This window comes from Setaria italica, chromosome I (assembly GCF_000263155.2).
Source record: "Setaria italica strain Yugu1 chromosome I, Setaria_italica_v2.0, whole genome shotgun sequence".
NCBI classification, from domain to species: domain Eukaryota; kingdom Viridiplantae; phylum Streptophyta; class Magnoliopsida; order Poales; family Poaceae; genus Setaria; species Setaria italica.
Window position 1 is genome coordinate 28,860,829 of NC_028450.1, and position 15,835 is coordinate 28,876,663.

Sequence of the window (15,835 nt, forward strand, 5' to 3'; positions counted from 1 at the left end):
GCAATATGATCGACCTCGGGTGGGAGATAGATATAGTGCGGTGGCGCTCTATCTAGAAAGGTGGATGTACCGGGCTGCAGATTGCGATGGCTCCTGACATTACACCTCACCACTCGTCATTATGGTGAATCCCGACAAGAGTGTGTTGTGTGTGTATCGCCTGACAGTTCTTACGATTCTTCGAGCTTTCACGCGGCAGGGAATTCTATTATAAGTCATTTCAAGTAATCACCTCTGTCGTCGCCCTATAATACAAAATTGTCCTGCAGTCTTTGATCAGCAAAATAAACTTCATCAAAATATTAATATTGCCCCTTTCTGGATGGATTCAGCCGTCCTCTCCACTTATGAAGGTGAAGCCAGACCAGGAATTATCAGGAGGGGAACAACAAATCAAGGTGGCAGGAGACATCAAGCAAGACGACGTTTAGACACTTCCGCCGCCTGGGCCGGCGGCAATAGCCTAGATTTGCAATTTTTTTCATCCGACTGTATATTTCTGCAAAATTAAAAAAATATAAAAATAAAAAAAATTGATAAATATAGGCAAAGTATAGCAGTAATTACACGATCGCAAAGTAGTAGCCCCAAGCTACACTTAACAAAGAAAAAAAATTACAGCATTTTGGTTTCACTGCAACGACGACGACGATCTACTCCCTCCGTTTCAAATTGTAGGTCGTTTTAATTTTTTTGATTCATAGATATTATCATGCATTTAGATATAGTGTATGTCTAGGTGCATAATAATATTTATGAATCTAGATAAGTCAAAACGATCTACAATGCGAAACGGAGGCAGCTAGCTAGCTAGCAGGTAGCTTCGATCAACGGGCCATCCCGGCGTGCATCTGCGGCGGCATGGTGGCGGCGGCGCGCCCCTGCTGCCTCTCCGTGTTGGCGTGCCACCCTATGGTCATGTCGAAGCCTCGGTTGCCGAGCTCGCGGTACTCCTGGCAGAGCGCGCAGAGCTCGCAGCAGTAGTGGACGCAGCAGTCGGCGCAGGGGCTCTCCTCGAGGCCGTACTGCGCGCGCAGCTTGGAGCGGTAGAAGCAGGAGTAGATGCAGTGGAAGCCGGTCCACGTGAGTAGCGTGTACAGCGCCGCGCTCGCGCCGCAGGACGTCGACCCCCGGTCCACGATCTCCGCCACCTGCCCGAACGTGATGCACGGGAACAGCAACGTCACGCAGCCTGCATATATATGTATATATGCATATAGCAGGATCACACTTGGTCAGATGACACCAATATGCATGATCAGAGAAACGGCGCCTCGTGCTTCTTCTTACAGTTGCCCGGGTCGTCGAAGCAGTCGAAGAGCCCGGTGGACCACGGCGCCGGCGCCTGCACCGCCGCGAGGGCGCCCGAGGTCGCGCCGCCGCTCATCGGGAAGCCTGTGGCCGCCGCCGGACCGGCACCCTCCTCCTCCTTGAGGTACATGGCGTCGTCCGCGGGCGAGGACCGAATTGAAACCACCACGGGCGATCGGTGAGAGTACGTAGCATGCCGAACGAGAGACGGGCGGGCGGCTTTTAAGCTGGCGCTTCTGGTGCTGTATCCAACCGGTCTGCGGCGCGTATTGGCTCTGCTAAATTTGGGGCCGCGCACACACCCTAAAAAACATGGAAGGACAATGACATGAACAGATGGCACACCTAAATATGGTAAAATCGATCCGCATGGTGGTCAAGGCCTTGTATTGAAAATTATATATGAACTCCGAAACTGGCAATTAGAAGGGAACGCTGATCTGATCTGAATTTTCTTGAGGCATGCAGCTTGTGCACGGTGGTCGCAATCCCTCCCCGCGCAGCCGTTCTGTTCGAGCGCTCTGCCTCTGCTGCGCCCCAAAGCATTCATTCCCACGTGGCAATCCAGGTCGCCACGTCGGATTTTGGAAGTGAGCAGGAAGAGCGCGAGGTCGAGGTGCAGGATGGGAGCGTAGAATTTAGCCAAGCAAGTCGTGTTAGCGAAAAAAACAAGTGTGTTATGTATGAAACTGTATTTGCTACCCGTGTCTTCTGTTTCAAGAGTCATCGGTTAGCTGCATTAATCTCGTAAACGAGTTGGATAAGCACAGGCCACAAGCTGCAAGCCTGCAAGCGAATTGCCAGCACCAGTTGACCAGTATCACCCTCCGTGACATTTTAGACGACGACATATCGTACTGTTTCAAATCTGACCAATAAATTCTGTGGGAGCACTTTTTTGGAGACAAATCTACATAATGCAGATATCCCAAAACATGATTTGTTTTGTTTTTTTTAAGAAAGGAAGTATCTAGACACGAGCGCAAAATTAAAAAGAACATCGCGGAACGGGCATGCAAGATCCAAGAATACCAGAACGCAGTGGAATATTGTCGAGAACTCCAACCCATAAGCAGCGGAAACAAACCATTCAAGCAAAGCCACATCTAATGACACTTCAAGTTTTAACAGCACCATCACACACAAATTTATTGTACGATACCTGACATTTTCTTTTTAAAAACCTCCCTAATCACCAGAAAAAGGGTAGAATCGAAATTTCAACATCCACCCCCCAGCTAAGTGCCCTCCTATTTTATTCCAGTAACATAAAAGAAACAGAAGACATCTTTCCGATATCGAGGATAGAGAAAAAGATTCATTCTATTTTTCCTCGGAGATGGATTTTGTTTAATCCCAACCAGCCATTGTTACAACACGACGGCCTCTCTATCAAAGCTATTATACAGGCTTGACACATATCCAAACTGTGCAACCACCACATAAAGAGAAGAAACATGTAGTGTTGTTAAGAGGGCACTAACAGGTTAGTATAAGTGAACAAGCCTACCAAAATCAAGGCAAGGCACCACGTAACAGTTTTGCCCTGTGGTATAGCCAAATCTTTGTTTTGTTTATCCCGTCCTCATCTCTGCCTATTTACAGCTTCAGCCATTCTTTCTGTGCTCCGCATTCTCATTGTTAGTGGCTGATACAGCAGCACCGCGCTGAACCATTTGCAGTTGGATTTGTAACATCTGGGAACAAGAGGTATAACTTACGAGTTTTGTTGGATATTGATTGAGAATATCAACGAAAGAAAGCCATCATTATGTAAAGCGTGTCATTGTAAACTAAGGTGCAATAATAATTACCGTGCGTGCATGAATGCAACAATATATCTCGATATTAAGTGGTAATTCCCAGGAAGCATTTACAACTTGAGCAAAATTGCAGATTAAGTAATCAGGCAGCAATGCCGAAGACTAGCTGTTCAAAGTTCCTTAACTTAAGCCCTACAGTAAAATGTAAATTGCAGATGCCAATCAAGATTGTTAGGCTAGTAACCATATTTGCACCCCCATTGTTTGTAGGAATCAATGGTAACCAATTTGCATGCTTAGACATTGCATATTTGTGTATGAGACCATGACAAGCAGACTGCAGACATAAACAGTGCAACCAACTCTTCGTGTGCAATCATGCAAACTATCATGCGAATGAATCATTACATAGATACGAGTTGAGTGGACATAGATCATGAGGCATGTAAAGGGTGGCCCTCGTTGACGTTTCTCAAATAGCCAATTGTGTAAAATTCAAAAGCTTTCCATCCATGTACACAAGTCACCATGAATCTAATCCCATCATACTCATTCAATGGTACATACATTGGTGAGTATGCAGCTTGGCCTGATTTCACCCAAAGATGAGCTTGCAACAGAAATATCCAAGATGTTGCAACTTGCAAGTGGTCAATGGACACCTATTTAGCTCCTTATATATTAGCTCAAATGCATCGCTTGTTAGTTGCATTCGCATCACAGAGTAATGTAGAAATATGTAAGCTTTGTGCTTTTGGAATCAAAGATTCTTACCTCTATCTGGCTCTTTATAAAGTTTTCTTGTGCCTTCTGCAGTGAACTTTCAAGATCCCTGGTGCTTGTTCCTGAACTAATAGCACCATGTGCATTAAAAGCCTGAGGTGCTAAACCATCGTTGGTGTTTTGGAACTGCAGTTCTTGGTCTTTCTGGGATTGATTGGAGCAACTTGCTTCAGATTGTGGTATACTAGATGCAGACTGGGGAGGAACTGACCTGATGGTTGAATATGACATACTTATTAGCGCGATACATTCTATTAGGACAGAAGACCCCTACCTTTTATACTATCAATATACTAATAATCAGATACAGTGAGCAAGGTACCTAACGTAGACGGGCATGGATAACCACCCATTTCAAGAAGATGATATGTAAGCAAAATCATGACATCTTTGCGTTTAGACTGTTCCAGAAATATACCTATTTAGGGTGTTTGCTGGAGGATAAGCAAAAGATCTTCCATATAAAGAAGCTGCTGCTGCTGCCGCTTCAAGCTTTGCTTGGCGCCTGCTCATGTTCTCACTTGCTGCTCCTTCTGAGGCTGGAGTGCCAGTACCTGCAGCTGCTTTTTCTCACATCAAATCAGCAACAAGAAAATAGAACTAATTACACAGTGCAGTACTCACTGATAAGTAAGATTAAAGTCGGATATACAACAACAACAACAACAACAAACAGCAAAGCCTTTAGTCCCCAAGGCAAGTTGGGTAGTCTAGAAGATTAAAATCGGAATATGTGACACCAAAAAAAAAATCAGATCATTAAAACATTAAAATGGAGCTCACCAGGCTGGACTCCAGGTTGAGCTCCATATTGTCGCGATGATGCAGCACGTCCATTATCTGGGGGAATGATTGGAGCTCTGCACGTAGGGCAAGTGTGCTGGCGCTCTAGCCATGACCTTAGACAATGGACATGGAATAGATGCCCACAAAGCAGCTTCTTTGCTGTAGTCATCTCCTCACGGCAAATAATACATGTAGCGTCATTCCTGAGTACAATAAAATGTAAATCACAACAATTTTTATAATGGAGTCAGCTAAATATTTGCCAGTGGAACAATATAAAACTCACGCATTGAGCTCTTCTGCTGTAGAATCTGGAAAGCGTTCATTCATGTTGGACGTGATCTTTCTGTAGCGTAGATAATCTGCAATGCGAATTCTGAAGTTGCGGAAGGTCTCATATAGCTCACGGATCAAGTGCAGCGGGACACCGTAGTTCCTGATATCAGTATAACGGATCAATAGCCATAGTTTTATGCTAGTCTAAGAGGGGTTGTACCATAATAACAGAACTTACAGGAAGATAGCTACAAAGAAGAGCATGTATAATGACAAGTGCACAAGGTCACTGATGAGCTCCAAGTAAAATGTATACACTGCCTTTCTCTCCCATTGACCTTCCATTAGCATGTCGGTGACATAGAATATATACTTCACAAATGTTGATACTGTGGATGTTGCCAGTATCATATACCTGAAACATGATTTTACATGTTAAAGCTACTATGAGTATTTTGAATCTTGAAATAATACATTAAGAAATAATTGCCAGGCATTTAGAAATTAGAACAATAGAATCATATCTTCAGGCCATCTTAAGGTTAGCCAATAGGGTACTTACCTGAAAGGCACGCCCCTTGCTTTGGAAGCAACAAGCAAAGAAGAATATCTATAGCTGGAGCCTGGAGTTTCATGCTAAATGGGCCTAATATTTTGCAGTGCTATACTTAAAGTATTGTTCAAACCGAAACAAAGGTAACTGCACAAGTTGCTAGACTAACATCTTGTATTATAGTAACTAGAACAGTAAGCATGGTTGATGTAGTGAACGTTTAATACTAAGAAATGTTCATGGCTTAGTAATCAGTACATACATCAAGCGAACAAAAAAAAAGCAATAACTGCAGATCTGGCATCATTCAAATGTTATAGACAATATTCATAGGGTTTAGGTTAAGGCTCAGCGCAAAAGGATGCCACACAAAATGGAATGAGGATGCATCATGTAAGAATTACTAAAGACCTTCATGGTAGGCTTGTTACAATGCAACTACAAAAAGACACTAGCATGATACACAGACCTAACACGTAGTAGTACTCCGTTTTGCAAATATCTGTTCATTATCTTGGGAATTGGCGTTCCACAGTGTTTGTTCATTGTAATCAATCTCTACCTCCAATCTAATGTTGCGAAAGAAATTACTGTAGCATCTACATTTACACAGTGATAAGGTGAAAACAGAAAGAGTATTGCAGATACAGGCGTTTCAGGAAAAATGAAAACTGAAAATTGAGCTTACTCAAAGGAGAAGATGGCAACTGATGCCTCCCGTTTCTCTATGAGCGGCCTGAGCGAGTTGGACAGGAAGAGGCAGTCGACGATGAGCAGAAACGCCATGAAGGAAACGATCCTTATGTGCGAGAGCATGGGCACGGACGGTGTGGTCTCGATGTATTCGACCCTCTTCTGGGCCAGCCAGTGCAGTGCTTTGACAAGGAGCAGCGCAGCGACCATGGCAAGCAAGGAGACTGAGAAGTCCTGGCGGAAGATGGTGATGGCAAAGAGGATCTCAACGACCTCCCGCCAGGACTGCTCATTGAGACGCTCAACCTCGGCCTCCCGGAGCGATCCAAGGAAGAGGCGCTTGACGAGTTGCCAGGCGACGCACATGGCGACGAGGCCTGTGTTGAGGAGCAGCACGAAGCAGATCTTGGAGGTGGAGAGGTAGACCATCGCCGGGTAGAACTGCTCCTGGCTACTGAAGGCATAGTACACCGCCGATGCCATCGCCAGCAGGCTGAACGCTGTGTACGTCTGAAGACGGATCATCTTCGCCTTCAGAGCTGGCACTGGCACAGCCCCACCACCACTGGATCTGATCGCGTAGAAGAAACAACCTAAATTACTAAGCAGAATATGAGAATAAAATTCTCCAAAATCAGCACATGAACTGAATTCCTAGGTGACTAGACCGCATCAGATCAGGAGCATCAGTGCGATACCAGCCGCTTACCGGGTAACAGCAACTCCAACACATCCCCTACTTTTGACCCCCTATTCCAACCAAATGAGAACCTCTCATCCGGTTTCTTTTTCCTAGTTCACAATAAACTCCAACAAACCCCTCATATCTGCCATATTCAACTCTCCTATATTTTATTCATATCAAGCAACTATAATGAGCATGGTTTTAGAAGTGAACAGCATTTTTTTTTTGCTACGACTACATTTTCAGCTATTTTTTCAATGGCTATATTTCGAACGGCTATATTTTTCACCTCTATATGTATGCATGCCCTGGTTCACACACCAAGTCATTCTTCCTTCTCTGGCTGAAATGAGCTCTCTCACACGTGCTTAGACTCATCATTGTCGATTTGTCGTCATCAAATGACAATGACAAAACTCACCCTTTCAGCATTACACATAGCAGTATAGCACACACGCGGTATGAGGCTATGAATGCTCCACGATGGGGTGACTGTGTTGGCATGAGTATATTTTTCACAGCAGAGAAGGCGGTGTTTGTTATTCGTATTTCTTTGTGCAGGTTTAGAATGGGATGTTCCCTGTTTATGTGCATAGTGCAGGCTGTAGAGCAACATTAATGAGTATTTTGTGCAAAAATGATAGGCAAATGGATGCCTTGGGTTATCATGTTTGCAGAAGATTACTGCAGCATACTGCATACATATGTTGAGTTATGGAGTACCAGCAGATTTCATGGATCAATAAACTACAGGTATAGCTTATACAATGCAGTTCAAGTTTGTAAAATCCATTACATCATGTAGTGATCTTTTTCATAAATATGCATGCCAACTTTCAGGACAATGCTACCAGGGAAGTAATGCTAACAATTTCTGCAGATGTACAATTTCAGAGTAATGCTACAATTTCAGAGCAATGCTAACAATTTCTGTTGATGCAAGCGACTACTAGTCCTGCCTGTGGTTTGAGCAAAATTGAAGTTAGTCAAGCAAAACGGGGAATATATCCCATTATCTCTCCAATCCCCTCTGCAAAACGCCGGGCGGCAATGTAGGACGGCACTCCATGCCCGCCACAAGCAGCTCCCTCCCCCACTGCGCCCGCGCGCGGAGAACTCCCCGGCCTCCCTCTCCCTCAGCCCGCACGCGCCTGGGCAGCTCGCCTCCCTCCCTCGACGCGCGGGGCGTGGAGCGGCCCCGACCTGCGGGGAAGCCGTTCGTGCGGGGCGCTCCTCCTTCTCTCCGGTACCTCCCTCTCCCTCCGTACGGGGCTGGGCGCACTGGGCTGAGACGTCGCACAGCTATGGGGCCCGACGAGGCGGCGGAGCGAGAGGCAAGCTATCGGGGACGTACCTGGCGGGGAGAAGTCCTTGGCGGCGCCGGAAGGCCGGCGGTTGCGCCTCTCGCTCGGATGAGAGGCCACAGCGGGGGCTCCCAGATGTGGGACGTCGACGCCGCCGGATCAGCTAGAGTCCTCCCAAGAGATGCAAATAAAATGAAAGTTCATGTTGTTCTTTTTAAAAGTTCAAACGTAAGTTAATTGGGAGATTTTCGCATTTTCTCTGTAATCCCTAGAGAAATCGCATCTTCACGACGTTTTTTTAAATTGGTGCACCTACGATTCAAACATTATCTGGGTGCATTTGTTTATATGATATTTCGTCGGACCTACACATGCGGTCGATCAACGAAGTGCCTCCCCGAACGCCGAACGCACTCGTCCCCATCGTAGAAGTTGGGAGTTCATCCTCCTTTGCACCTCCATACATTTGCAACCGCACTTCCACCTCTGCTAACACGAGATTGTGGATAGGGTTATGATCTTTTATGGAAAGTCGAAAGAATTTTTCTTAACACGAGATTGTGGATAGGGTTATGGTCTTTTATGGAAAGTCGAAAGAATCCAGAAAAATTCGTTCAAGCAGATTTTTATCTAATTGATTTCACCCCCTCAATTTCTGAAACGATTAAGGGTTTAGAGGCTATATCGTGCTAGGGATGCCAAGCAAGAAGCAACTCTATTATTGTCCGAGGGTCAAAGGGTGCACATAAGTCAAAGCAACTTGCATAAGTTCCATCACTCCACCTAAGGGTCCATTTGGATACAATTAGAAGTATTAAACATAGTTAACTAATTGCACAAATGGAGTCTAATTCGCGAGATGAATATTTGCTAATGATGGATTAATTAGCCTTAATAGAGTCGTCTCGTGAATTAGACTCCATCTGTGCAATTAGCTCGTGTTTAGTTCTTATAATTAGCATCCGAACATCCAATATAACTCTGCCAAAGTTTAGCACCTCGTATCCAAACACCCCTAAAGACCATAGATCCAGAGCTACCAAAGAGCTGTGTTTCACATGACAAATTCATTACTGCGATAGTAGGCTTTAGCGTAATTACACGGGCGCGCAAGGAAGGTTGGGCATGGCGCAGCATTTTCCATTTTGGTATCCACAGCAGAGGCGATCGCTCGGCAGCATCAGCGGGTCATCCCGGGGTGCATCTGCGGCGGCATGGTGGCGGCGGTGCGCCCCTGCCTCTCCATGTTCGCATGCCATCCCAGCTTCATGTCGAACCCTCTCTTCTTGAGCTCGCGGTACTCCTGGCAGAGGGCGCAGCACTCGCAGCAGCAGTGGACGCAGCAGTCGGCGCAGGGGCTCTCCTGGAGCCCGTACTGGGCGCGCATTTTGGCGCGGTAGAAGCAGGAGAAGACGCACTGGCAGCAGGTGAGGAGCATGATGAGCGTGTACAGCGCCCCGCTAGTGCCGCACGACGTCGACCCCCGGTCGATGATCTCCGCGACCTGACCGAACGTGATGCACGGGCACAGGCACGTCACGCAGCCTGCACAGCGCAGCGGTGGGTGTCAGATCGGAGACCCCGGGCCGCAAGTGAACCGAGAAGGGACACGACTTCGCGGTGCTTGCTTACAGTTGCTGCAGTCGTCGAAGCAGTCGCAGAGCCCGGTGGACCACGCGGCGACGGGCGCCTTCGCCTGCACCGCCAGCGCCGCCGTCGCGCCGCCCGCCTGGTAGTAGCCGCCCCCGCCGCTCATCGGGAAGGCCCGCAGCGGCGCGCCCTCCTCCGCCTTCGGGTACATGGCGACGATGGCGCCTCGTTGCTTCCGCGGGGACGAGAGACGGAAACCACCAACCACCGTTGGGGGGGGGGGGGGGGGGGCGACCGCGGGTTGAGAGTAATCGAGTCCTCGCTGCGAGAGCCTGTAGGGCGGCGGATTTGGCGCTTTGCGTGCGGCGTCCACCCCGGCCCGCGGCGAGTTATTTATCGGACACGGCCAGGGGTTACGGCAACCGCTGCGCCTGCGCGCCCTGGGGCTCTTCTCTGCGGTCGCGTCGCTTCCCGGGGCAGCGCGTGCGCATCGCGAGCGAGGAGTTATGGCTGCCCGCCTTGCCCTACTCTTCTTCTTTCCACGAAGTTGACGGCCGTTCGCCACGAGACTCTCTTTTGGCGCGTGGCGGGGGTGGGCGACGTCGGATCTGCGGTGGTGGGGACGCGCAAGTCCACGTTAGGAGTAGTGATGGCTGATAACCCGACCCCGGCCGGCCGGAGCACGCGGGTCAAGTCGTCGCCCGGGCGGCCGCCGGGCACGACGGGGCAAGCTACAGTTCCCCCGGATTGGGCGGTGCTCCCGCTTCAGAAAGTCTCAAGCCTCATGTGGCCTGCCGGACGGCCATGGAATGGTCACGTTGCTTACTGCCGTGGATTGAACGTCGCGAGTGCGCGCTGGTCGGGATAAGACACAACTCTGCCGAGACCGTCGCTCCTCTGCCGCTTGTTTGACTGCTCACGTCAACGGCCGTAGCAAGAATCGTGTAGCGTGGAAATGTCTCCGTCTTTGATTGCCCGTTTCCAAATTTCAACATCGGCACAGACTGAAGTCGCGACTTGCGAGGCATGTGATCCGTTCATGAGTTGTTCGGGTGGTTCACCGATCACTGAGAGAGAGATCGCGGAGGCAGCTACCGCTGCTGCTCACCGCTCCGCCCGCAATATGCTTTACCCCAAACACAAAACCGGCGACATGATCTACCTTTCTTTTCGAAAGCACACGATGTTTCCTTCCTCGATGAGATAAGGCGCCCATCCATCAGTACTGCAATCGTGGAAAGACGCCAGCCACACTCCCTTCCAATGATTAGCATCGGCAATCGGCAACCAGTGTGCACCGCCTGCAAGGTACAAGTTGGGGCAGTGGTTCACTCTGGTGCCGATTGCCGAAACATTTCTGCACAGTTAACTGCACCATCAGAGCGCCCTGTGGAACATCAAACTATGAAACCGCTACCAGCTCTCTCTTTTTAGCAGAATGAATGCTGCGGCCCAATCGTAGCCTAACCTGAAGGCATCAATAGCAATCATGTGAACATAAGCAAACATGATAAATCAGCTAGACCCCCTACTATGAGCATTAAGCAATAATATTCTGTACAACCGGCCAGCCACAACGAACGCTGTTCCTCCCCACAGTTTTCAGAATGTAGGTGTAAGACTACAAAAGAAAAATCCTAGTAACACATTGCTGCACTGACTAACCCGCACAAATTAATGTGTCAACTGTACCCACTCTCACCACGAATCTCAAAATGGATTAACAATTTCCATCTTACACAACAAGGGACGTCACTACTTCATTGGGATTTCAGAATATTCTGTGGTTTTTGAAGGCCCCTATGTTTGTTGGGGCCTTCAGTTCTCTTAACTGTCAATGGCTAGGAACATCTTCCTATATATTTCGATGGCAGAGAGATCCAGAACTTCTGGAAATGCCTGCCTGTATTTCGATGGATTCACACGAATGACTGAATGAGCAAGATCTGGCATGCAATTCAGATACTTGAAGTATGTGGCAAATGATCAAGACGGCCATTCAGTATTTGGCGAGCTCGTGCGCTTCGGTACTGCAGTCGCTTGTGTAGTGCTTCTGACAGTAGTTCAAAAAATTCAGGATCCCATCTCTGAATCAAAAGGGGATCCTCAGCATAGCATATGTATATTGATGTAACAGCACTCTCCACAACCACAACTGTAAGCCCAACCTGTGAAATGTAGCAGCTCTCAATCTCCAACAAACTATGCAGAAATTCAAAAATTAATTATCCAAGAAAAAGTTTGTTCAGTTAACAAAAAATACTTGCACGCAAATGTCTTTTTCTTAGTTACTTCAGCCAAGCAAATTCATACAAAAATACATGCACTTACCAGTATCATACCCATCAGCATAGAGGTTGAACCAACCATAACAGCCTTGTCACTTTGTTTGAAATACGTCCAAACGCCCGTACAAGTTCCAGTTACTAATCCACCTAAAATTGTGCTCATCAGGAGGATAGCACCCGAACAGTCATAAGCAACAAGTGCTTCCATCCCTGTGGATTGAAACAGCTCCCAGGCATCCCTAGCTGAGCGATTAAAACTCTCTCCGTTGACCGCAATCTGAAAATGAAAAACTATGTGAGACATTCAACAAGATGTCAGCAGTCAACATTCCACACCAAAAGGATAGGGATAAATTGTTTGTATAATAAGTTCTCGCATTTCAACACGAGTGCTTGGGTCACAAATCATATGCATTTATGTAAAAACATATCCAATCAAGCAGGTACTTTGACTGATAAATTAAACCTTATAGCTTAAAACAATAAGAAAAAGATTGTCAGTGCACTGCAAAGACAGAATTCACTCACTTGTACATATGCGTATTTGTTGAAGAAGCGAACAAGCGTCTCCACAATATGAAACAGAAAATCAATACAGCAGAGCAAACACTCATTGCTGCCAATTTTAGAACGAATTCCACGAATCTGTAGTTTGGTAAAAGAAAGGGAGTAAGGATAAAAGGACAAAAATGCTCAGAAAATAAAAAGGAAATTAAACAACTGAGTATTGCAAGAGGAGGTAAAGGTGCAAACCTCCCACCGTAAAGTCCTAATAGCAGCGGTAAAAAGTGACCCATAGCAAATGCTTCCAAATGAAGTTGTTACAGCATACTGAAGGGACTTTAGAAGAGGTTTCGGGGGCATTGTTGCAGCAGCTGGACCACCATGAATGAGAACGAGGAAAACCATCCCTGATACAGTGACATGCAATGTATTGCTAAGGACAGCTCCAGTCCAAAATAAACTGACTGAAAAAATCTGCAAATACAAGAGAAATTATTTAAAAAATCAAAATCATATTAAAAGCAATAAATATCGATATAGAAATATGATAAAAACTTGCCCGCTCACCAAAAGCAGCCACCATTGCCCACCATTTGGAATGCCAAAGGCAACAATACCAGAAATTCCAAAGGACCATAATGCCATCCAGCAAAGCATGACCACCACAAATGCATAAGAAATTCTCATCACATCAGGAAGTTCCCATACCATCCTTACTGCCTTCTGCAGTACTAGCATTGTGAAGGGAAACCTAGCAAAAATCAACCCAGTAACTTCCATGCACAATAAATAAGTATGCAAAGCTTCAACAGATGTATTGTCATGTAAATACAAGGTACAGATTCTATGTGATTTCAGCACACAATTGAGGCCTAAGAATTCCAGAGGCCCCAAATTACTATAAATCGAAGAGGAAGAATTAGTGGCTTATTGTGGTACCTTTGTGCACAACAGTCAGCAAATTATAGAGGCCAGACAAGCGTAGCCAACGACCAAGATAAAAGGAGTAAATTCTGCATCAAGATATATGCATGGTTTGTCATGAGGCCTGGAAGATAACATGTATGACAGATGTGGTGGTTGGGAGGTTTCAGCCATGGTCCTCAACAGCCAGGAGCTGCTGTGTGGTTCAGGTGGAGGTGCCACTGGTGCAAAACGAGGGAGAGGGCAAAACCTCTTGACCCTTTCTTGGATCCAAAACAAAGACTCTTGGCGCCTTATATATATGTGGACCTAACAGACATAGCTAAGGACACTGAAGAAACCATTCAAGATAGCAGGCAAAACGAACTGAAGGACATATGGTCCTTTAGATGAAGATGATATATTTCAATCCTAGGAGCTATTGACATTGCTGCTACTGCCTGTCATAGCCGTGCCTCGTGCACATCAGCCCTGATGGTGATAGACCTGCCACACATGACACAGTTAAACTGGAAATCTTACAGAATAATTAGCCATTTCTTTTCAAAGCTAAAAAGGTCTTAAGGATTCATGACTAGATACTATGGCTGTCTACAACTGTTCCATATAACAGTGTTTTTAAAAGCGGCTACTAGACAACTCAAGGAACATGCCCCTACTGATGAGTGATAACATATTTCTGATAGGCCACATGATCAGGCTCCTTATGACATACTTCCTCTGGTCACAAATACCAGTTCATCTAGGTTTATCCTAAGTCAAACTTTTCTTACTTTGACTAGCAATATCTCTTAAAGTATACTGTCTTAAATGAAAATAGTTGTTTACTATAAAAGTTGTTTTCTTAATGAACCTGTTAATGTCATTCTATATACTGATTGGGGTAAGTAAAATAGTGACTATTGCCTTAGTGGACAAACAAATACGAGTTAACAATTTTAGAACATTGTTCCACGCACAACGTATCCAATAAAATGCAATTGACAGTGCATGGTGGACACCAGCGACCTGAACCAGAATAGTAAGCACTGAACAAACTCTTCCCACACTCATTTGACTACCAACGTACATATAAATAAACTGAAATTAGATTTCAAACAGCATTCTAGTTGACTGATCTGGAAGATGTAAGCCTACTACATAGTGTGGACAAAAACTATGCTAAAAAATGTTCCTTTCCCACTCAAATCAAGCAGACCAGAAGAGCATATCAATGAAGAAAGCAATGAAGATTGGCGTTGTGGCACACGAATGCAGCCATGCAGGTATGCCAGCATGTGCAGAAACTGTCGGAGAGGGGCTCTGATAGAGACACGAATCAACCTCCTAAGGGGATCACCACCACTAGTGGTGCGATTGTTCAGATTTGCAGTTAAAAGGGTGAGGAATTGTGAATAGATATTCTTCGAATTTGCATGAAATTCACTTGCCTTGGTGTCAGCATCACACCCACGTTCACTAGAGTCCAAGTTCGTCCCAAATCGGATCCAATAGACAATTTTTACAGATTATAATTCAGAACATAGAGTTGGGATGCTGTGTGAGGTGTACCTATCGAGCACAGACATGACGTAGAGGAAGTGGAGGAAGGCGCCCACGGCGAGCGCGACGCCCCAGAAGAAGTGCTTCCCCCAGAAGCAGAGGACGCTGACGACGGCGAGGTACGCGGTGAGGCAGTGGACGGCGGTCCGCATGACGACCTTGCCGCCGTCCTTCCTCCATGCCGCCGCCGCCAGCCACGCCCAGGCGAGCGCGGCCCCCACTCCCCCCGCGGCGCCGTAGAACTTCCAGTACGTCTCGGTGAGCTCGGACGCCGGCACGGAGGGGTCCTCGGAGCGGTAGACGGAGGGCGGCGGCGGCGCGGGCGCGGGGTCCGGGGAGCCCGCCGCGGGGGTGCTGCCCCATGGCTCCGCGGTGAGGTTGGCGTAACGGCCGATGTTGAAGCGGTCGGCCTGGCGGAAGCGGTTGAGGCCGAAGAGCGCGAGCGCGGCGCCGAAGACGAGCAGGTGGAGGAGGAAGACCACCAGCCAGAACACGTCCCGGCACTGCCGCCTCGGCCACGCCGCCGCACCCGCCGACGCGGCCCCCGCCACCCCCGCCGCCGGGGGGCTAGGGTTCCCGCTCACGTCGCAGGAGGAGGAGGTGGAGGACGAGGACATGGCGCGCGATCGGCGATTGGGTGCCGGAAATGGGGATTTGCTTGCGGGGAGAGAGCGCGATTGGCTGCTTCACGCGGGAGAGGAGAGGAGTAGTGGTAACTGGCTAACTGCTCTGCCTTCTGCTTCTGCTGCGGAGGGACTATGGGATTAACTGCTCTGGGCATCGAGGTTACGAATGACTTGCGCGCGAGCGAGCGAACTGGCTGGGTGACTGAT

The 15,835-nt window shown here is 47.3% G+C and overlaps 4 protein-coding genes across 9 annotated transcripts; all 4 read right to left on the reverse strand.

Annotated features, from left to right (window-relative positions):
• Positions 1–827: 827 nt before the first annotated feature.
• LOC101763977 (cell number regulator 2) lies at positions 828–1,441 on the reverse strand. Its single transcript, XM_004954970.1, has 2 exons — positions 1,291–1,441; positions 828–1,192 (listed from the first exon to the last, which is right to left on the reverse strand). The coding sequence occupies exons 1-2, from the start codon at positions 1,439–1,441 to the stop codon at positions 828–830; spliced, it is 516 nt and encodes a 171-aa protein (XP_004955027.1).
• Positions 1,442–2,607: 1,166 nt separating this feature from the next.
• LOC101774761 (ERAD-associated E3 ubiquitin-protein ligase HRD1) lies at positions 2,608–8,352 on the reverse strand. Of its 5 annotated transcripts, XM_022823152.1 has the most exons (9): positions 8,205–8,352; positions 6,161–6,736; positions 5,158–5,334; positions 4,930–5,079; positions 4,641–4,846; positions 4,276–4,420; positions 3,849–4,068; positions 3,642–3,747; positions 2,608–3,008 (listed from the first exon to the last, which is right to left on the reverse strand). In XM_022823152.1, the coding sequence occupies exons 2-8, from the start codon at positions 6,688–6,690 to the stop codon at positions 3,670–3,672; spliced, it is 1,506 nt and encodes a 501-aa protein (XP_022678887.1). In that variant the 5' UTR covers positions 6,691–6,736; positions 8,205–8,352; the 3' UTR covers positions 2,608–3,008; positions 3,642–3,669. The 5 variants fall into 5 exon arrangements, with proteins under 5 accessions (XP_022678887.1, XP_004952893.1, XP_004952892.1 ...); XM_004952836.3 differs by lacking the exon at positions 3,642–3,747 and having other exon boundaries at positions 4,276–4,411; positions 8,205–8,351; XM_004952835.3 differs by lacking the exon at positions 3,642–3,747 and having other exon boundaries at positions 4,276–4,417; positions 8,205–8,351.
• A 761-nt stretch (positions 8,353–9,113) lies between these two features.
• LOC101775434 (cell number regulator 2) lies at positions 9,114–10,251 on the reverse strand. The gene is made up of 2 exons (XM_004952837.4): positions 9,787–10,251; positions 9,114–9,699 (listed from the first exon to the last, which is right to left on the reverse strand). The coding sequence occupies exons 1-2, from the start codon at positions 9,953–9,955 to the stop codon at positions 9,335–9,337; spliced, it is 534 nt and encodes a 177-aa protein (XP_004952894.1). The 5' UTR covers positions 9,956–10,251; the 3' UTR covers positions 9,114–9,334.
• Positions 10,252–11,252: 1,001 nt separating this feature from the next.
• LOC101775846 (CTL-like protein DDB_G0274487) lies at positions 11,253–15,739 on the reverse strand. 2 transcript variants are annotated; one of them, XM_004952838.2, is made up of 6 exons: positions 15,012–15,739; positions 13,104–13,287; positions 12,786–13,010; positions 12,561–12,677; positions 12,076–12,309; positions 11,253–11,912 (listed from the first exon to the last, which is right to left on the reverse strand). In XM_004952838.2, exons 1-6 carry the CDS (start codon positions 15,617–15,619, stop codon positions 11,703–11,705), a joined length of 1,578 nt encoding a protein of 525 aa, XP_004952895.1. In that variant the 5' UTR covers positions 15,620–15,739; the 3' UTR covers positions 11,253–11,702. The 2 variants fall into 2 exon arrangements, 1 of the variants encoding a protein (XP_004952895.1); XR_002677064.1 differs by having other exon boundaries at positions 11,665–11,912; positions 12,076–12,323.
• Between the last annotated feature and the right edge of the window lie 96 nt (positions 15,740–15,835).